The sequence below is a fragment of the Peromyscus eremicus genome, chromosome 11 (assembly GCF_949786415.1).
Source record: "Peromyscus eremicus chromosome 11, PerEre_H2_v1, whole genome shotgun sequence".
Taxonomy (NCBI): domain Eukaryota; kingdom Metazoa; phylum Chordata; class Mammalia; order Rodentia; family Cricetidae; genus Peromyscus; species Peromyscus eremicus.
The window spans coordinates 37,994,573-38,017,632 of NC_081427.1; the positions used below are offsets into that span (position 1 = coordinate 37,994,573).

The following is a 23,060-nucleotide window of genomic DNA, read 5'->3' on the forward strand; positions in this document are numbered from 1 at the left end:
AATGAAGAAGACAACGAATGCTGGGTAGAAATGGGAGCAATTATGTTGTTTGTATAGATTTTATATTAGTTATTTATTATGGTATGACAAATTGCCACACTGTACTGATGTGAAATAATATGCACCTTTCTGAGTTTCTGAGGGTCCAGAGTCTGGACATGGCTTCATTGGAGCCTTTTCAGACTTTTTTTTTAGAAGGCTGTAATCGTGGTGTTGGGTGGAGATAGGTCTCATTTGATTTTCTGCCTGAAAAAGGATTGCCTTTCTGTTCCTCACATTGATGGTAGGTATTCACCATGACATTTGCTTCTGTCTTTGCTTTTAATCTTCCCATGTATTATATAAAGTTGAGGGTCCTACTTTCACCTAAAGGTATGTATGTCAGGCGATGAGGATCATGGGAAGAACACTTCAGTCTGTCTACCATAGGTGTGAGGGAAGAGTCTCTGAGAGGATGATATGTGAGAGTAGCTGGGAGGCAGAGTGTATCCATGGCTCTCTGGAAAAGGGCTCATAGCAAGCAGGGGGACAGATTGAGTTCGGATGTGTGGGGGAGTCATGGTGTCAGCTATGTGAGCTTTAGGTAGGTGGGAGAATAGGTTCTAGAACAGTGGTTCTCAAATTGTGCATTTCGACCCCTTGAGGGTCAAATGACCCTTTCACAGGAGTCTTCTAAGACCCTCAGTTAACACAAATATTTACATTATGATTCATTCATAATAGTAGCAAAATTACAGCTATGAAGTAGCAATGAAAATAATTTTATGGTTGGGGGTCGCCACAACATTAGAAACTGTTTTAAAGGGTGGCAGCATGGAAGGTTGAGAATCACTGTCCTAGAGGTAGAGGAGGACTGAGCATGTAGCTGTGATGCAAACTACTCCATGAGATGCAATTGGAGAGGACTGAGGACTTACCAAGGAGATACTAAAAAGGTGTGTGAAGGAAGGCTCAGATGATCAGGGAAGACCATGCAAAAGACGATCTCAACAAGGATGATACTAATAGGTGTGTGGAAGGGGATGGAGAAAAGCCCATGAGGCTTCAACTCTACACAACGAACTATGAGCCACTGAGAAAAGGTGGGAGAGGAAGAGGTGATTATCCAATTGATTGTCCAATGCCAAAGAGTCAGCCCTGAAAACATACACACAAGTAACATTATATAGACTGAACAGGATATATTTAGGAAGATGGTGTGTGTGTGTGTGTGTGTGTGTGTGTGTGTGTGTGTGTCTGTGTGTGTGTCTGTGTGTGTGTCTGTGTATATTCCTCAAAATGCACACACATATGCATCTGATAACAATTAGTGGAAAATAGATACCGTGAATTTGAAGGAGAGGGGTATAGAGGAGGTTTTTCAGGAAGAGAAGGAAGGGAGAAATGTAATTATAGTATAATCTGAAAAAAAAACAAAATTAAAAAAAGACTATAGAGAAAGAAAGGGTGTGGAATTGTGTCGGAGGGGAGGGATAGAGGATCTCAGAGAAGGTATGGGAGGGGGAAAGTGTGATCAGAGTATGTTATATGAAAAATTATTTTAAAAGACACTTTATAGCAAAGTTCCCTGTGGGCAGAGATGTGAGAAGCAGTGGTCATTTTAATAGTGATTGTTTCCCTATATACTGCCTGAAGATGACACTTACTTTGTAATGAGCAAGTCAGGTAACAGGTCCTGACTAGTCAATTATGTGAGGTGGAGAGAAATAGTGGGGAGACCAGACAGGAAAGGGGCTCCTCTCCTACGCGGAAGGCATTTACCGAGAAGTCGAAAATAGAGCATCACTTCAATGAAGGAATTGCAAGGAGTTCTCCCAGCAACTCTTGGGCCAGCACGATTATTTCACTGTCTCGAGCTCGGCTGTCAGGAGACAGTGAGTCTGCCAAGTGCAGCTCACCCTCCCGCATCCTTTAGAAAATGAAGGAAATCTATTGAGTTGCTAGGCGGCACCAAGTCACAGTAAATGGACCCAAAAAACAATTACAGTGGGGCTGTTTGAGATGGTTCTTCCTTTCAAGATCGAATAGTTGAAATGTGGAAAGGCACTGACATGACCTGAGCACATGAAGCCATTCTCCAGGACTTGATGGAGTTTCTTTTCTCTTTCTTTCTTCTCCTCTGCTCCCCACTAGCTCCCCTAAACACACACACACACACACACACACACACACACACACACACACACACACACACACACATCACTTTGAATTTTTCATAAAAATAAGAGCATTATGTGAAACATCTGTTATATATCTTTCTTTGTATTTATATATGTGCTTATATGGATAGAATCTTTGAAAGTAGAGCAATAAATTGAAATTTTCTGATAGAATTAGACTTCCCCTTCTCTAATCTGCTAGCACTGCATGACAAATACTGCAGACAAGATACCTCAACTAGCAGAAATTTATTTTCTAATAGTTATGGAGGCCAGCATTCTAAATGCTTTGGGGACAAGTACAGAAATGTGAGGGGCTCTTGAAGATGGCTGTCTCTTTTCTTGTCTTTGCATGGTCCTTCCGTGTGTGTGTGTGTGTGTGTGTGTGTGTGTGTGTGTGTGTGTGCGATCTGTTGCTTCCTCTTCTTGGGAGGACACTGGTCATGTTGGATTAGAGTTCAACTGTGATGGCCTCATTCAATTTGAGTCACTTCCTGACGGTCCCTCTCTCTAATTGCACTTACACTGGGAACTAGGGCTTCAACGCAGGACTTTTGAGTGGAGCCCACAGCATTCCCTGAGCCTGGATAATACATTTAGATGTTTATTTCAAAGTGATGCTATTTCCTTTATGTGAACATAGAGTCATTGCTCAATACGTGATAAATACATTTACTGCAAACAAATATTTGTGAACCAGAGAAAGATGTTACTGTTCACGGCTTCGCAAGTTGCATGAGTATGCTAACATAGGAGCCCTTTGACCCACTCCAGCTAGTCTCGTGGTGTTTATTTGAAAGGCTAGGTGAACATCTGTCCAGGTAGTGCGTTGTCCTACAGGAAAGAGGGAATGAACTTGTGAACTTGCCTTTTTACAGCAAATGTTTGTAAGCCTATTCTTTGTCCTGAAGGGATATTTTTATCTGCCAGTGCAGTTCAATATAAGCCCAACTCTGTGGGAAAAAAAAAAAGGAGCAAAGTTTCTACACTCTTCCCATACCAATTTTATTGAGTTGAATGGTGACCCCCTCAAAAATAAGTCACCACTTAGTCCATAAAACCTATGCCTATTGCCGTACTGGCTAGTTTTATGTTAAATCAACACATGCTAGAGTCATCGGAGAGGAGGGAACCTCAATTGTGAAAATGCCCGCATAAGGCTGGGCTGTAGGCAGGCCTATAGGGCATTTTCTTAATTAGTTATTGACATGGTAGGGCTCAGCCCATTGTGCTTGGTGCCACCCCTGAGTTGATGATCTTGGATGCCATTAGAATGCAGCCTGAGCAAGTCATAATGAAGGAGCAAGAGGTAAGCAGCACTCCTCCATGGCTTTTTTGTCAGCTGCTCCTACTACCAGGCTCCTGCCCTGTTTCAGTTCCTGTTTTGATGGCCTTTGAATATGTACTGTGATGTGGAACTGTAAGCAAAATAAACCCTTTTCTCCCCAGGTTGCTTTTGGTCATGGTGTTTCATCGCAGTAATAGAGACCCTAACTAAGACGGTTGCTTTATTTGGCAAAGGGCTCTTTATATAATACCTTGAGGAGAATGTTGATACAAACACAGATGTTCAAGCTGCCTCCAGACTTACAAGGAACTATGGAAAATCTTTATTGGAAACTGGAGGAAATGTGACTTCCCTTGTATTGTGGCAGAAAATTAGATCTAACTATGCCTGTACATTGTGCAAAAATCACAGTAGTGAAGCTTGTTCTTGGGTCATTTAGCTGAGCCAACTTCCAGATCTAATGCTGAAGGCAAAGACTGTCTTTTCCTTGCTAACACAGCAACTGTGAAAAGAAAAGGCAAGTTGAAGAAGAACCAAGAATCATCATCCTTGATGATCCAGAAAATCCTCAGCCTATGCAGATTGTAGCACATAACACTCAGAATGCTTATATCCCTCCACATTTTATGTATTGAAATCTTCAGTGAAAGTATTTAAGGGTTAGCCTATGGGAGGTAATTAGGTTATAATACTGGAGGCCTCATGCAAGGAATTGGTGTCCTTACATGAAGACTAGACATTTAGCTCTCCCTCTCTCTCTTTTGGCCTAGTGAAGCAGAGAGAACAAGAACTCAGCCATCTGCAAGCTAGAAGAGGGCTCTTACTGTAACCCAGCCCTGCAGGCATCCGGAATCAGACTTCCAGTCTTCAGAACTATGAGAAATAAGCTCCTGGGCTAGTCCCTCATAGCAGTCCAAGCCAAGCAATATTATGAATTTCATCATTACAGAAGCATGCCCAGCACGAAGGCCAGTGCTTGGCTAGACAAAGTTTTTCTGGACAGACTAGGATGTTAACCGTGAGTCCTCAAACAATCTTGGCACAACCAGGTTATCCAGCACAGAGGAGGTTACCCAGGAAAGATCTGCTAATGGTGGTTCATCCATTGGCACAGATCCCTGTGACGTGTATTACAGGTTTAAAAGGTTTTTAAGGGATGTTGTGCCAGTAGAAATGCTACCATTTTAAGTGGGAAGAGCAAGGATCTTTAGACCGTTGCTGTGGGTAGCAAGGCCTGTAGTGCCAATAGTTCATGGGACAAAGTCATGAATAACAGAGTTATTCTCAGACCCAACGAAAACTTCCCCTCTAATGTCAAATGATTTTGAGACTAGTGGCTCCTTTATTCTGATTTTTGCCTTTTGGAATGGAATTGACTTTCCTGTGCCTACCCCACTATTATATTTGGAAGTAGATAATTTGTTTGGGAAGTTGGGAAGCCCAGAGATGAGAAGGAATTTTGTTGAGGAATACAATACAGAAACATCACTCCTGCCTGATTTGGATGATAAATTTGGGACTGTGTTGAGTTGGTAATAGGTGAGATTTGGGGCCTAGAGTTAGCATAGAATGGGTTGAAACGTTTGGAGAAACATGATGTATTTTACATGTAGCATGAATGTGACTTGGTGTGGGAGGCAGACAGCAGAGCAAAACAGAATTAGTGGTCATTTCTGGGGGAAAAAACCATGTCAATGTCCTAACCATTAGAACTAGTACATGCTACCTTATTTGGTAAAAGGCTTCTGTGAGTACAATTAAGTTAGGCTCTTGAAATGAAGCATCTGTTTTTACCTGGAAGGCTCTAAGCCCAACAATAAGTGTTCAAATAAGAGTGATGCAGAGGCAGATATGACAAAAACAAGGAGTTTAAGTGACAGCATGACAGATTAGAGCAATGCAGGTACAAGTTGAAGTGTGCCCTTAGTCCCCAGAAGCTAAACCAGGCAGGAAGTAGATCCTTCCCTAGAGTCTCAAGAAGGCTCACACACTGCTGACACCCTGACTCAATTTCTTACAGAACAAGTTTCTGTAGTTTTAAGCCATTGGCTTTGTAGTAATGTTCTGCAGTAACCACAGAAAACTAATATTAGAATGTGCACACATTCTTCAGTAGCCTGGCTTCTATTGTCTCTGACCTACAACTTTTATTTTCTCAGTAGTTAATCAAGAAGTTTCCTATGCAAAGAGAGTTCCTTGGTAAGTTACATAAGCATCCCCCCAGTAAATAGCAATTGGTTGAGCATTGACATTGTATAGCTTTTATTTGTGTCTATGTGTTTGCCTCTGTGAGTCTGTTGTGCATGATGCGCATGTAGGTGTTCTCAGAGACCAGAAAAGGGCCTCTGATTCCCTGGAACTGTAGATGCAGGCGGCTGGGAGTTGTTATCATGGATGCTGGGAACTGAACTTGAGTCCTCGGCAAAAACAGTGATGTCGCATACATGCAGGAGAGATGAGCAAGAGATGGTAATGGAGAAAGATAAGCTGAGAGCTGGAAAACCTGGAGAAGGAAGAATCTTGAAAGAAGACCTCCTCAAATCTAGAAGGCAGGCTCTCCGAGGCTGAGAACACAGTCTCCTGCATGTGGATAGCAAAGTCAAAGAGCAGAATTTACAAGTGTAAGCATAGCTAGCTACAGTTGTCGTCATGGAGTCAAACAAAATTGTGAACGCAGCACAATGAAAGCATAAGGGAATGATTTTTTTTTTTAGAGCCTTGAGTTTGTTTGTTTGTTTGGATAAAGAATCCTATCTTAAATGTTGATATTAATTGCTTTTTAGTACTGTTATTTTTAAACATTATTAAAACTTGGATTCAACTGTGAGGTTACTGACTTGGCTTAAGTTAGTCTTCGTGCTTAAAGGTCTTGTCAAAACATACACCTTTGATTAACACCAAGAGGATTAGAAGAGTATTCTAGAAAACTGAAAACCAGGATTTTAAGAGCACATGCTGCCTTTGTAGAGGACAGGAGTTCAGTTACCAATATCTATGTCAGGTGGTTCATGATCACCTATCACTCCAGCTCCAGGGGATCCATGGCCTCTTCTGACCTCCATGTATATATGTGCACAGAATTTCTTTTAAATCCTTAAAGAAGAACATGAAACTATATGAAGAATTGGTTCTATTCTTGAGAGATTACTTTCTTACTTTCTTTTCCCATGACTGTAATAAAAAACCTTGACCAAAAAAAAAAAAACAAACCTCAAAACAGTAGGACTTCATTCCAGTTCCCAGTAACTGGCTGAAGTCAGTCATGGCAGCAGGAGCTGGAAGCACCTGGTCACATCACATCTAAAACCAGGAACCAGAGACTGATATGTGCTGGTGCCCAGTTCAACATCTCCTTTTTTATGTAGTCTGGGATCCCTACTCAGTGAATGGCCCCAACCCCACAGTTAAGGTGACTCTTCCCACATTAACTAATCAATTTCCCAAATTAAACTAATCAAGACAGTCCCCCACAGGCATGTCCAGAGAATAAATAACCCTTCACTTCCCTCCGAAGTGATTCCAGATCCTGTCAAGTTGATCATTAACACTAACTACCAAAATATCTAAAATTCATGAGGTGTTCTATTTCAAAAATTGCTTTAAAAAATCAACTTTGAAATTTAATCATTTAAATGAGGAGACAATCATCTAAGAAATACAAACTATAAAATGGGAAATTCATATATTATAAGCATCTCCAATTACTTTGTATTATGAGAAACTATATTAATTAATAGAATTTCTATACATAGAAGTCCTAGACTAAGTCCTTATTTTCAGAGGTTAAAAATACGAGCCTTGGAGAAGGTAAGAAACTTGCCCCAATGCAGCACAGATGATGCTAAGTCTCAATCTTCATTACTCCCAGTACTTTCTTCTTCTATGTGACTCATCCATAATTTTCCGAGTTACGAAATGTAACTCAGATGAACAAGCAGGGCTGAACACTGAGTTATCAGATTCATTCTTGTCCATTCCTGCAGAAGTATGCTGGTATGTGAGATGGAGGAATGTCTCCTTCAAAGAGGGACCAATATTGTGTAGGCTGCAAGCCCAGATCTTCAGATCTGTGGGTGCAGGACAGCACCATTTCAGGAAGGTGGAGCCCGGCTCTCCACTCCTGAGAGCCCTGGTTGGTAGAAGCTGCATGTTTGGAGCAGAGGGAAGGTCACTTATGATTTGGAGTGTCATGTCCAGGGCACACCACTTCTGTGAGTAACTTAGAAAAGGGATGGTATTCCTCTATCCTCATCTGTGGTGTCTTGAGTGAGAATAGTTCATATATTTGAATGCTTGCTGCTGTACTGGTGGAACTGTTTGAGGAAGGATTAAGGGGTGTGGCCTTATTGGATCAGATGTCAGCTCTGGCACTGCTCTAGCACTATGCCTGCCTGCCTGCTGCCATGTTCTCCATCATGGTGGTAATGGACTCACCTTCGGAGACTGTAAGCAAATCCACAATCAGATGCTTCTTTTTATAAGTTGCTTTAGTCATGGTGTCTCTTCACAGCAATAGAAAAGTAACTAACATACCCCCACTACACTGAGTGGGTGTGAACTATATAGTGAGCATTTGATGAGATTTACTTGAATACTTTGGCTTGGCTACTGTCAGCAACTGGCTAACAAGGTCATCTTTGCTGAATGCTTTAAGAATGCTTATTGTGCTGGGCTGTGGTAGTGCATGTCTTTAATCCCAGCACTCAGGAGGCAGAGGCAGGTGGATTTCTGTGAGTTCAAAGCCAGCCTGGTCTATAGAGTGAGCTCCAGGACAGGATCCAAAGCTACACAAAGAACCTCTGTCTCAAACAAACAAACAAACAAACAAACAAACAAAAATTCTTGTTGGATAATGAAAGCTTTGTAGTCTGGGTAATAATATGCTCCTGGCAGGACAAAGTGTAAATTGGTTAGACACTGTATCTAATGTAGAACTAGGAACATTTGCAGGAGTGAAAGAGGATGGTTATAGCTTTCTGAGCCATAAGTATTCACCGTTACCATAGTCTTCTCTTGTATACCTGTATCCGACTGCTGAACATGATGATCCTTGACGATCCTTGTGCCTGGAGTGAGTTTGTCTGCATAGAGTGAATTCCAACTCATCTGTCAATACCCAAGTTAGTTGCTGCCTCTTCAAGCTTGTCTTAAAATTTAACTTGTATTGAGGACTGGTATCTCTTCCTCTGTTTCTATGTTTATCATGTTGTGATGTAATTTTTCACTTGTTGTCAACTTGCAAGAGTGGAAAGTCAGAGAAAATAGGGATATTGTTTGTTCTTTTCATCTGCCATATCCTCAGGATGTGGAAAAGTTCATGGCACAAAGGCTCTACATAAATATTTGTTGAATGGGCTATTTCTTAGTGGGTATAGACATGTAGGCATAGTTGAAGAGGGAAGTTCAAGATGAATTAAATGTAGTTCTTAATATCAATATGGTCCTAAAGAGATAATAGGAAAGTGTCATTACAAAAGTTAGGATTACAAAGGAGAAATAGATTTTGAGTTAGACAGGATGCTTTATACACAAGTATTAGATTTACAGAAACTGAGAAGATAGCTTCTGTCCAATGGGAATTGATGGCACAGATACTGAGATGTAAGTACATTTTAGGAGAGGAGTAAGTGTGTTTGATAATGCTTAGATTCATCAAAAGAAGCAGAGTCTCAAGGAAATGATTTAAATAGCAGAAAAGGAGAATTTTAGCATCAGTAGAATAAAGGGATGGTGATGGCGAGTGGCAGGTTTTATGAGAACATGAGCAGATCATATATTAACAGAATTTCTAAACAGTAATGTTGGAGAAAATGAACCATGTCAAGACTTGAGGAAAAACTTGGACATAGCAATAAGGACATTTAATCTTCATGAATTATACTTTCCTTATTTGTCAATTGGTGATAGCGGGCTTTGCAATCACACAAGGTTATTCTAGGGTTCAAATAAGTAAAGATAATTCTGCCATTGTCGTGAATACATGACCATTAAGATATAGTAGGTTTTGCTGGGCAGTGGTGGTGCATGCCTGTAATCCCAGCATTCGGGAGGCAGAGGCAGGCATATCTCTGTGAGTTTGAGGCCAGCCTGGTCTATGGAGTGAGATCCAGGACAGGCACTAAAACAACACAGAGAATCCCTGTCTTGAAAACAACAACAACAACAAAAAAGATATAGTAGGTTTTAATGTAATCCTGGATTCAGTGGAATAGTAGATGATAGGATATGTACTTTGGCTTAAACTATAGAGAGAAAAATGTTGGGAGGAAATATTTAAAAAATAACTATACTTAAATTTGAAGAATGCACTCTGGGCTGTGCATTATTTCTCCCTCAGTTTTTGTTCAGTAAACATCATCTTAGCTACTGAGGTTGTAGAGATGGCTCAGCAACTAAGAATACTTCTATGTAAACAACATGAAAGAGGGCCTGAGTGCAAAGCCCCAGGACCCAAGTAAAGCCAATGCAAAACCAGCTCCTCACCAAGTAGGGAGTGGAGACAGGGGAGTGCTGGGGCTTACCAGCTGCTAGTCAGCTCCAAGTTCATCGAAAGACTTTCTCAATGGTGTGATAAAGCAGGATGCCTGACACTGTTCTCTGGCCTCCATATGTGCATGGGTATGTGCACTAGCCATATGCAACACACACACACACACACACACACACACACACACACACACACACACACACAAATACATTACCTTAAGTGCTGAGAAAATATGGGTAAATAAAAGCCAGGTCTGGACTCTCAAGGGGCTTGCATTTTAGTTGACAGAAGCAGACATTGAGAAACATGGACACATGAGAAAACTGCAGGTAATTGTCACTCCAGTGGGATAATGTTGGAAGACAATATTGCTGCTAAATCGAGGGATTAAAGAAGTCCTTGAAACAGAGACTAACCAGGCTGATATGATGAATGATATCTAAACTAGAGTTTGGAGGAAGCTACAGGCAGTGGGACAGATATCAAAGACCGTGACTGGAATGTTCTGGGCGTGTTCAAGGACAGAAGGAAAAGGGATGTGTCTGGGACCCGGTGAAGCAAGGAGAGGGTGAGGCCAGAAAGCTACATGAGCACCAGGTAGGAAAGGACTTTGGAAGCTCTGTGAGGAAACTGGATTTTCTCAGTGCTACAGCAAGACCTTGGGGTTTTAAAGAGAAAGATGAAATGATTTCTTCCACTTTTAAAAATGGTTTCCACATACACATTTATAATATACATACATTTATAGTACAATTAGAGTGTTAAAGTGAACTCCAATTTCCTTGTTTGTAAATCAATCATTATATATGTGTATATGCATAGATAATAATGCGCGTATGCTATATGTATGTGTTGTATAGCAGTATTTTAGTCAAAAAACAGATGACATAGAGTACCACAGACCCTTAAGAGAAAGAAAGAAAAAGGACATGAAATTGGTTGGGTAGGGAAACAGGGAGGAGTTGAGAGAAAAGAATATAATCAAAATATATTGTATGAAAAAAAATTCAATAAAAAAATTTAAAAGATTATGTTTCCCAAGAGTGTAATAGTGATCTTGTGTGTTTATGTGCATTTTATGATTGCATAATAACAAAAGCACCCAAGAACACATTTCTGAAAGCATACACTTGCCACTACGTGAAATAAATGCCTATAAATGCAATATATCATAAAATTGAATAAGAAAATGAACTCCATCCTGATTCACTTCCTATTACATGATTTGCCAAAGTCTAACTTAATAGTGGGAGGGAGCTGTGTTATTTATTGTATGTCCAGCCACATATATTCTTTCTGGTGTTAGATATGTTTAACGTGGCATCACCTCTCAAACATTAACTAGAATATGGAAGACCTGATAAATATTCAAACAGTATTTGCTAAATTCTCATAGTGGGTGAAAATGAAGAAATAATTAGAAACACAAGCATTCTGAATGCCACTTTCAGTATTCTGTTTAATTTTATGTTATTTCCTTTTGCATTTTTTTTCCTCAGTAAAAAGGAACAGTGGTTGTATCGAGAGACAGATGTTACAGGTTGAATTTCCAATGTTGACCTGTGCATATTATGTCACATTGTATTTCAAAATTAATATGTGCCCTTTTCTTCCTGGCAACTTTATTTTCCTAAGAAATAATGAGTGGGCTTTTTTGAGTGAGCAAACGCCCAGTAGAGTATTTTTGGCACTTAAAAAGGCACATTGACTATTTCAACTCCCCAAAGCATCGTCAGTGACTTCATTTTTCCTTTCAGAACAGTCTATAGAATCTCCTCCCGTAAGTTCAGAAGCACAATGGGAAAGCAAGCCGTTTCATCCAGGCTTTTGGTGTGTGGAACTACAGACGTCTGAAACATTGTGCAGCCTTAATGCTGCCCCCAAAGTGAAATCTTCCCTTGTGAAGACAAAGGGTACAGGAGCAGTGGCATTAAAGTCTAAAGAGTCCAGGTGTTTTTAAGCTCTGCAAAGATAAATGCTGAAGCTCCAAGGCACGTGCACATGGCACACTGCCATCTTTTGCACGCCACAAAGCCTGGCTTCTACAGTGTGAAGGTCTCCCAGCATCATGCCCTAATGCCAGAGGGAGTTAACACTACTCTTCTCTCCTCTCCTACCAGAAACAAAAGTTTGTCAGAAAGTCTATTAGGTATTGTCTCCCTCGGTTTGCTCTGTTTTTCATGATTGTCATTTATTGACCATTAAGTAAGAAAACGCAAAAGACAGAAGTGCTTTGGCAGTTTCCACTGGAATCAAAAGATAATGCACCATTTCCTAAATCTTTAGCCTATAAAAGCATCACTTTCCGAGAGGAACAGTGATGCTGATTTCCTGAGCTATGACTTTCCTCCCTCCCCAGCACAGCGTTTTTAACACACATTTCAGGTGGAGACCATGTCAGGAGCAGGGCACCCTTCCGGCACTGTGTGAGTAGCGTAGAGTCTGGCTCTGCGAGGAAACACAAATAGAATTTAAATCACTTCATAATTCTTAGAGATAGGACAACAGTTTAAGAGCCTAGCGTCTTGATTCAGTCTCCTGTTCAAATCCTGGTCTTCCCTTAGCACAGGACACGAGAGACTCACCTGGAGCCTCAAAAATCTCTGTGAAGCAAATATGCCTTTGGTGACTATCTCCTGGGGCTGGATAGTTAAGGCAATGAATTTTCATATGATTATCTAGACCCATGCCAGGGCCCACATAAGGACTTTAGACGTAGTAGCTATTATTTCTTATCAACACTGATAAGGAGAACAGTTATCGGGTCGAACAAGGGTTTTTTTGTTGTTGTTGTTTTGTTTTTAACATGGTCTTTAACAATTGTATTATACCCTTACATTAAAAATTGTAAATATTGATCATGTTTTCTATTTTTAAATAGGTATTTTAAGTTGTCTGGCATACAATGTTGGCCTCCCAGGAGCAAAAATATTTGCCGGTCCTTCAAGTGAACAGTTTGGCTATGCAGTGCAGCAGCTCACAACCGCGCAGGGCAAATGGTAAGACTATTCTCTCCCTTATTATTTCAATAAAATATATAATTGTGTAAATGTAGTATTTAAATCCATTTTAATCCAAATAGATGAATGAATATACTGTTAATGGATAATGCATTAAAATTGCCCATAGACAGCCTCACCGTCTTACTCTGGCTGGCCCAGAACCCACAGAAATATGCTTGCCTCTGTCTTCAGGGTGTGTTGAGAATTAAAGGTGCACCCAGCTCTTCTGTTTGCTTGTTTGTTTGTTTGATCAAATATTTGTAAATGAGGGTTTTTTTCTTCGAGAGTTGATAACTGTAGATTGATAACTATTGGGATACTAGAATAGTACTATTTAGTGAGGATAAATCTCAGACAGAAAACTTTCTCTAAAAATTTTACTGACAATACAAGTTCTGACCATTAAGGTGGTAGATAAAACAGAGACAGATGGATATTGCCTTGGTTCCTTAACCTTTGAACTGATTTTCCTTGAGTTTTAAAAGTAATCATCTAGCTAATGTTATTTTGATGTCCCTTCTTGCAGGGGGAGGGGCAGAACAACTTCCTAAATCTTCTCCTTCAGTGGGGCTTAGCCCCCTCTGCTCCAAGTCAACTTTCAATGTGCCTGATAGCAAGAGTTCTCATATGTATTCATAGAAAACTCACAAAGTTGCCTTCATTTAGTTCTGTCCTAAAGTACTCATCTTAGTTTAAGTTACTATTGCTGTGATAAAACACCATGATCAAAAGCAAGTTGGAGAGGAAAGGGTTTATTCAGCTTACACTATCTCATCACAGTTCATCATCAAAAGAAGTCAGGACAAGAACTCAAGCAGGCCAGGGGTCTGGAGGCAAGAGCTGATGCAGAAGCCATGGAGGGTGCTGTTTACTGGCTTGTTCATCACGGCTTGCTCAGCCTGCTTTCTTACAGAAGCCAGGACCACCAGCCCAGGGATGGCACCACCCACAATGAACTGGGCCCTCCCCCATCAATCGCTAATTAAGAAAATGCTCTACAGCTAGATCTTACGGAGGCATTTTTCTCAATTAAGGTCCCCTCCTTTCAGATAACTCTAGCTTGTGTCAAGTTAACATAAAACTAGCCAGGACAGTACCCAAGAATTTTAATGTAAAGGATTACATTTTGTAAACCAGACTTTATTATCTGGTGAAAAATGACTACCTTTGAGAAACTGGAGGAAAATATGCATCCATATATGTGTATATGTATATATAATAAACATATAATGGATATGTATATCCATTGCTAATTTAAGTTTACTGTGAAAGTAATAGAAAAAAAACTCAAGGAAATAAGATGACCCTGAAAATTATGTTGAGGAAGGCATGTTCCTCCTCTCTCCAATTTGATGCCCATTTGTAGACAGGTCCATGGAACCCAACCTCTCATTGTAGCCCAAGGACTTAAGCTCTGCCCCCTCAGCCTGGAGCTTTAGGTCCTGATCTTCACCTTCTGGATGTTTTTAAACAATAACACGAACTTCGAGTGACCTTTACGTGAGAATTACCATGTATAATCTTCATGTTGTGAACTTACCTTTGATTCACTAATCCAATAGATTTAAAGAAAAAAAAGATTATTTTAAGTCCATGTTGTTTCTGCACTGGGGCATGCTTACCTATGTGATGAGGAAACACAATGCAACTATCATGGTTTATCTTAGAAGGCATTTAGAAGAGGCAAAGATTGAGGTAGGATTAAAATGATGGAGACTGGTGGGCTGGAGAAGAACCTGAACTACTTACTCTGAAGAGATCCAGAAAGCAATCACTGTTGGAAACAGTCTGTCAGCCTGGGAGAGAACAGCCAGGCTAATCATTCCAAGGATTGCACTACTGCAATCATTTGGAGTACAGGAGGGAGCATCAGTTCTACCAATTATAACTTTTTCTTTAATTACTATAGAGAAGAAAGCAAGCTAGAAGGATCATACAGCCATGTTTTGACCTTAGAATCTAATTCATTAAGTTGCCAATGAACTCAAGTTCGCATCTGCTCCTTTGCAAGAAATCCATAAACTATTTCTTGAGGCTGGAGAGATGCCTCCCTAGTTAAGAGTGCATACTGTTCTTGCTGAAGACCAGAGTTTGATTTCCACTATCCATGTAGGATGACTATCAACTGCTTATAATCACAATTCCAAGGGTATCTGACACCTGCACTCACATGCACACATTTGCACACACATATAAACACATAATTAAAATACAGCTTAACATTTAAAGAATAATAATTTGTTGAATGACTAAATGAGAAGCCTACTTCCAAGTGATTCACCATAGATAGCCTATGGGGTTCTATTTGAGACTACCTTAAGACCTATGAGCTGAAGAGGAGCTCCACATGAACTCCAGTGGTCTACTGCAAAGGCACAGCCTAGCTAAGAACAATCTGGCATTGAGTTTGAGGTGGTTTTGTCTTGTTTTCAGCATCAACTTCTCAGGGGCAGAATAAGTCTAAGAGAAAAAGCCACTATCTGTAATAGATGTTATTAGAGATGATGTCTGTTATGGATTGGTGAGGAACTCAACCGCTGGCTATGTGGCAGTTGAATAAGACGAAAAATGACAAAGAGATGACAGGGACCTAATGTAGAATCCTGAGAAAGTGAGGGTCAGTCTTGATGTTTCTCTCTGTGTAAGAAGAACTCAAGGTATCATTAAAAGGCTTTGGTATTTGCCGATTATATTGAAATTCTCGTGCTGATCAGGTGACATCGAGATCAGGGACATCAGATAATTCGAAATCCTGTCTTAGCCTTCCCATAATATTCTTTGTGTAAATAATGACAATGGCTATTGGGAAATGAAGCCCTACTCTACAACTGGCTGGGTTTGTGCCTTCAATACCAATATGGAACTTTCTGGTGAAGTGTACTTTTTAGCTTAGGATCACAGCCTTCCTTCCCTTCAGCCAGTGTCTAATCATCATCAGCCTGTGCAGACGTACTGCACCACACAGAGGAGAAGGGACAATTCATGTCTGTCTAAGGGGCTGAAGGCACAAAGCGGAGAAGAAGAGAGCAGAGCTGGTGGGCAAGCCTGTCCAAATCCTCTCACCGCCTCGGTCTTGCCAAGCAAAGGAACAGACAGGCTAAGCCATGGACAAAATTACTAATCCACTGTGACCGGATACTGTGCCTATGTGGGGTGTAGGAAACGCAGAGCATGGAACTTGCCCTCCGGAGTGTGGAACGGTCTAAGAGGAAGATTTATATGCAGAGTAGGAATGCAGGAATAAGAGAGAAGGAATAATTCAGGGCCAACCCTTGTCATAGCTCATGTTTTCATGCTTCTACCTCCATTAAGGGTAAAGCTCATTTTCCCTTTCCAAGGCCCAGGACACTAGAGCTACAAGATTTCCTCATGGCCTCTGTCATTAGCCCGTCCCTATCAGTGGGCCTTCCTTGGGTACAAGGCACCAGGGCTAGGTGGTCCTGAGTTAGGACAGGCTGTCTTCCCAGAGCAGAAGAAAAATAATGCGGAAGCTGGGCTCCAGAATGGCCCATTTGTTTTGACAATTGGCCCTGTGCCCTTCCCCACTCCTAATTTATGACAATTGCCCAGACGTTATGGAAGTAGCAGATGTGGGAAAAACTGTTTAAACATTAACTTTCCTTCTGATACTAATGAAGTTAACTTTTGCTAGGAATCCGTTCAATAAATTGTGAGTGTTTGCTCTGAGTCAGGGTGTCTCACAGACACACACACACACACACACACACACACACACACACACACACAGAGGTCAATGCTGTCTTACTGCTTATTCTGAAGTAGGTCTTGCCCCTTTTCTGTCTGCTTACTTTGACTTCCTTTACAATCTCTTGACTCCATCTCTCAGCCCTTTCCTCCAACCCGTTCAAGGCTCCAGTAGAAGTGTTCTTAAATCGCACTGTTATTTCGGAGTGCAGTTTGAGTTGTCCTGTGTGTCCAATGTTAAGAATATAGGCATGTTTTACTTCAAGATCTACTAGATTTTAAGGAAGCCAACTTGGCTATTTTAGTAGCATTATTTATTAGGTTTTTATTACACCCTAGACTTCTACTTTAATAGTATCAGTGACATCTCTTTAGTACTCCTTGAGCCTTTTCCACAGTCTCCTGTGAGCTGCATAGTTTTAAGAGCAAGCTGACCCTCCTGAGCAGAGCTGCTGTGCAGCCCTATGGCTAAGAGCAAAGGCTGGTGTGCTCCTCATTCGGCGTAGGCAGAGGAGGGCCAGCCTGCCTCTAGCCTGAGTCTCACACACCGGATGTCCAACACAGATGATGCAATCCTTATCACAAACAATCTGTGAGGGCCTGAGACATGTTTCAGATCATTTCCTGTAACTAGCAGTGATATGCACTGTTTCTGTTTGTGTAATCTGAAGGCTTGCCCCAAGAACAATCTGAGTTCATTATGTGACTCAAAATCATTGTAACTGAAATCACTTGTGAGACGAAGACTGACTAAGAATGAGGGGTATTTCCAGTCATGGAAATGTATTTTCTTGTTTCATCAAGGACTGGTGCATTCTACTTCCTTATAAAGAGAGAAGAACTATGAATGAATACTTCATCAAAAAAAAATCACTGCATCTATATATGGGCATGTGTTATTGTTTTAACTTTTTGGTTGAGAGAAATTTTAGTAAAATTCTTTATTTATTATAAGTGTGATAGTTTCCCCTGTAGGAAAAATTTAAATAAAAAGTCATATAGAAGTGAGAAATTTTCAGTTTTATAGCAGACACAAAGGCTATGTGTGTTAAATATCTCTTACTCTAACTTGCTTCTCCCATCATCCATTCTAGACTTGGGTTTGTGATGCTCATGTACACACACACACACACACACACACACACACACACACACCCCACATTTGTGACTCACACTTGAAAGATACCTGCTGTTCTAGAATGCTTGGGACATATCAATAATCTATGGAAAAATCCTCCATGCTTCTGAAACATCATATCAGATATTCCTCATGATAATATCAAGTACCTGCTCCAGAACAAAATTTACTTACAAAAGTAAAGAGCTTTGACACATACGCCTTTCTGGTATCCATCCATCAAAAAACGTTTCCCTCCATCAGAACATGGATGTGGGAAGTGCTAAGTGGCATAGATAGGAGGTAGTTGTTAATGTTTTTAAGTTCCATATGATGAGTTCTTGTCTAAAAGAGTTCTAAGTGGACCCAGTATGGTAGAATTGTGGATTTGGAGGGAAGGGACGTAGAAGTGGGTGTATATTCTGCTGCCACTGAGACTCTGTACTAGTTACTTTCCCGTTGCTATGGTGAAACACCATGACCAAGGCAATCTAAAGAAAGAAGTTTACTTGGCCTTATAGTTCCTGAGGGACGAGTCCATTATGAGCAGACATGGCAGCAAGCATCAGGAGGAGAAAGCTAAGAGGTCATATCCCAGTCAACATCAGAGAGAAGAAAGAGAAAAAAATGGAAGTAGGATGAGGCTATGTTCTCAAAGTCTGCCCTCAGTGACAGACTTTCTCCAGCAAGGCCACACCTCCCAAATTTCCCCAGACAGCACCACCAACTGAGGACCAAGTGTTCAAATGCCTTCGTCTTGGAATGGGGCAGGTGCATCTCATTCAAACCACTGTAGACACAGTGTCTTTATACAAAAACAGAAATAGGTATAACACCTCATAGGTAATTATAAGGACCAAAAGAGATAATTCATATGAGTCCTTCATTAACCATTGTGTAGTTTTATAATGCTGTTGCTATTCAAGTGTTTATCTCTGATTTAAAAAAAAAATGTTCTCCAAAGCACCCAGCAGAAAGATATTGTCTCATGGGCTTTGATGTCTGAAATGTAGTAATCTTAAAAATTGTACTTGGTTTCCTAGGATGGGTAAAAGTGGAGGATTTTGTATCACCATAAGTCTTTATAGTGAGTATGATGTTTTGAAGCCACAATTGGTATTTATTGGCTCCTTTGATTCCAGTAAGAAAATTAATTTCTAGGGTTTTTATGGAGCAGAAAAGATAATGAGGTTGGTGGACTCTGTTGTGACATTGAAAGACCTTGAAGGCTTTGCCATCTCACCACTTCAGGGAACAATCTGGAAGCCGAAGAGTCTGTGGTCACACAATGAGGTTGACATACTAACATTGCTTTTAACTTACACCGAAGAGTTTGACTATTGAGTTTGGAACAGCAATACTATGACCTAAAAGTCTACCTGCCCCCTCTTTCCCTAAGGGGCAAAATTTCATAGGTGACTTCCTTCATTCACAAATACCTTTTCTATTAACCAGCAAAAAGCAAGGCTCTATTTATAACTTGCCAGATGCACTGTATTGTCAATAACCTAGAATAATAAAAGGATGATATTCTTATTCATACACTGTGGCTTTGAAATTTCTAATGTTAATACAGATATTACATAGAATAGGCTCCAGTCATGAGTAAGGTATCACCTCCAGTGTCTAGAGGACATCTCAAACTCCAGGTGTCTCTCACACAGCTGTTGAGCTTCTTCATCTCAAAATCTTGCTCAGCTGACAGCATCCTTTGTGATGATGACACTGATTCTGCTTAACGTACTAACTCTAAGGGTTTGCCTTAAGCTTGTGCTCATCCCTCCACCCCTCTGTCCCTCTGTCCCTCTTTCTTGCTTCCTCTGTTTAAGTTTTCCTTTGAAGGACAACCTAAAGAAATCCTGCTGGCCCTACTTAGACAAACTATTTTAAACAAGACAAGTGCTCACCACCGGAATTCTCTGAATTTCTGTGAGTCTCCGCCAGCTTTTACCCAGGAGACTGCAAGGACCTTACAAATACTTGACCTGCTCCCCTGTGGCTTCAGTACAATCGTTTTAACGAAGTACCTGTCACAGTTCCCCAAGTATGCCACATTATGATCACTCTACTCACCCCCCCCCCGAAACATTTCTTACTTAGAGAACAACAAAACAAAACAAAACAAAACAAAACAAAACAAAACAAGGACTAATTAAATGCAAGTCTATATGTGGTATGGCCCCCTTGCTAAGCTGATCCCACCTCTTGTCATTTTCCCCAGCCACTGGACTTTCCAGCTTATTGCAGCCCCAAGCTACTCTTCCACCAAAGTCTCCTGACTCTTTTTTTTTCTTTTCTTTAAGTCTTGAATACTTAAGTCTCCTTAAATCTTGAACAGTTTTTTTTTTTTGGAGGGGAGGGGGTTTTCTCTAACCATTCAAATAAAGATTATACCACTCTCCACCTCACACTCCCAACTCTATTCCACTTATCTTCCTTCCAATGCACTGATCACTGAAACCATATTGGTTCACTTACAAGATTTATTATCTATCTTTTCCCTAGGATGTAAAATTTGAGGCCAGAATTTTTCTAGTGACTTCCTTGATACCTACGACTGAGTATGGTCCATAGTAGGTATTCTGGCTAGTTTTATGTCAACTTGACACAAGCCAGAGTCACTAGAGAAGGGAGCCTCACTTGAGAAAATGCCACTGTAAGATCAGGCGGTAGGCAACCCTATAGTGCATTTTCTTGATTAGTGATTGATGGGGAGGGCTCAGCCCACTGTGGGTGGTGCCATCCCTGGGCTAGTGGTCCTGGGTTCTATAAAAAAGCAGGCTGAAGAAGCCATGAGGAGCAAGCCATACAGTACCATTCCTTAGCCTCTGCATCAGCTCTTGCCTCCAGGTTCCTGCCCTGTTTGAGTTTCTGTCCTGACTTCCTCCAGAGATGAAGGGTAAAATGGAAGTGTAATAATAAACCCTTTCCTCTTCAGTTTGCTTTTTCTCATGGTGTTTTAGCACAGCAATAGTAACCCTAAGACAGTAGGTCTTGCCACTGTACACAACCTCATAGGTGGTCTACTGTACAGGGCCAGGACATACAGTTTACATAAGAATGGTACCTCCTGGAGTTGTACAACATGTCCATCCCATAGGCACTCATTAAACATTTCTTGACAATACCATATTGTTTTAACTGCGCCTCCATTGGCAATCTCTATAAAAATCCTTACTGTTGATGAAATGTCTGGAGAGTTTAGAGACCCACTGAACAAAGGAAGATATTTTTAGCACCTCCTGGGTTGTGGGTTTAAAATTGTGAGACCTACGCCACCATAAATATTGTTTACTAACTAAACAAAGCACTTTGAATTCCACTGAGGTGGGCAAATTGGCTACTTTTGGGGAGTCTACATAATCACTATTTTCCCACAAGATAATTGAACAGTAAGTGTTATTTAAGACAGTCTTGGAAGAATTGCCAGTTTCACTGTAGGGAAGAAGAATTTTATATCTTGGGTTTTTGTTTAGTTTCGAGGATCAGCACTCATGACTACTCACACAGCTCTATTTTTTTTCTCTGGTTCAGAGTTAATGAAATCTATAACTACAAAGAATTCCTGTCATGTTTCAACATGTTTTTCCCACCTGTGGATGCCATACCTCCCTTTGTAAAAATTTGTACTGTTGTTCTGCTCCCTGTTACAGCCGTGTGTCCATAAAATTTAATGGTTGACAATACCAGCCTCCTTAACTTCCTGTCTGGTTGATTTAAGGATGTCATGATTCCCTGGGAGTGGCCTCTGGTGACTTCATAGCCTCCTCTCATGGGGATGAGCTGTAAGGAAAAGGATTCCATAAAAATCTGTGGGTGTGGTGAGGTGTCTGCTGCAGGGTGGGAAATATTACCAGTAAAGGTCATGGCAGTGGTCTAGAACCTTCCCTGGAACTGCTGGCCTGGAGGTGGATACCTAATGTGCTATAATATTTACGGAATGAGTCATGCGTGAACTAGGGACGAAGACTCCTTTGTTCTTCAGGTACACCCCAAATAGCCAGGTTTTGTATTGCTTTCTCCTGTCTTCTGTTAATAATTTAAGATAACAGATGAAGAAAATAACTTTATTTCTGTTTTTTTCCCCTGACATCTCAGTGCTTTTATTTACTCCTTATTGAGTGGCATATGATAGAGCAGAAATATGTCTCTCCCTCTTCTTTGTGTCTGCTTACCTTAAGAGAGTCGCAATGTTCCCAGTAGTAAGGGTGATGGTAGCATCTTAACCCTTCTCTAATTTCAAGGTTAACTAATCCAGAATTCTGAGAGGAGGTGAGAGGAGGTGAGAGGAGGTGAGGGGGCCTGCCCATCAGGGCTCGAAGTGGGAGAGAAAGCAGCCAGTATCTCTGATTCTTCTCAAGGAGACTAGCAGAGAGCAGGTGCTATATCCTTGCCGCTGGAGACACTGAGAAACAGAGCACTTTAGTTCAGACATACTTAACTTTCCTCAGTGTGCCTCCCCTGGGCTTTGGTAAAGAGGTGTGTATCAGAGAAGTCACCTGTGTGATCAAATCTGGTATTTACCGAACATACTCTGTCCTTGACTGTCATTGCAAACAGCATGGCCTGTCCCTTGCTGTGTATATGTACTCTCACAGGGATGACCATAGCATGCACGTATCTGAACTGTGGCTCCCTTCAGCACTACATAGCCGTATACCTGTTCCCAGTAAGTGTGACCTGGCCCTCTGCTTCCAGTTTCTAGAACTCATCTCATCTATGTAGAGAGTTTTCCCAAGCCCCAAGCCTACCCTAGGGCTTCTTGCACTGAAGAGGAAAGAGAGCTGTCTGGAGGTTAAAAACCAGTTCTTCAGACAGGGACAGAGTTGACCATGACCAGCAATTTTATAAGGAGTGAATTGTTCATCTCTCTGTCTCAACACTTCCATTTGTAAAATGCCAATAATATAATCTCAGATTTGTTTTTGGAGATTAAATAAGATAATTTTTGGAAAACCTTATACCCACTCCAAAATATTGTAAGATTTACCAGCATTAACAGGAATTCCCAGAATGCCAAGGGCCAGAGCCACACTTCCTATAACTGCTTGTCTTAAGGTACTCCATTAGTTACTTTTCTCATTGTTCTAACAACACACATGGCAAGAGTATTTTAAGTAATAATGGTTCATTTTAGCACACAGTTTGAGGGCACAGCCATCATGGTGAGGAAGGCGTGAACACAGGAGCATAAGGCAGGCAGTCACAGTTCATTTCTGGTCAAGAAGCCGAGAGTCATGAGTGCTAGAACTCAGCTAGATTTCTCTTTTCCATTGGATCAAAGCCCTGCCCCCTCAGCCAT

At 40.9% G+C, this 23,060-nt stretch overlaps 1 protein-coding gene across 1 annotated transcript in view; it reads left to right on the forward strand.

The window, feature by feature from the left end:
• Itga2 (integrin subunit alpha 2) overlaps positions 1-23,060 on the forward strand; it is a 96,043-nt gene that overhangs the window by 16,736 nt on the left and 56,247 nt on the right. Inside the window, exon 2 of the mRNA XM_059276337.1 lies at positions 12,816-12,933. Within this exon, the coding sequence (XP_059132320.1) occupies positions 12,816-12,933 (118 nt within the window). The remainder of the gene's footprint in view (positions 1-12,815; positions 12,934-23,060) is intronic.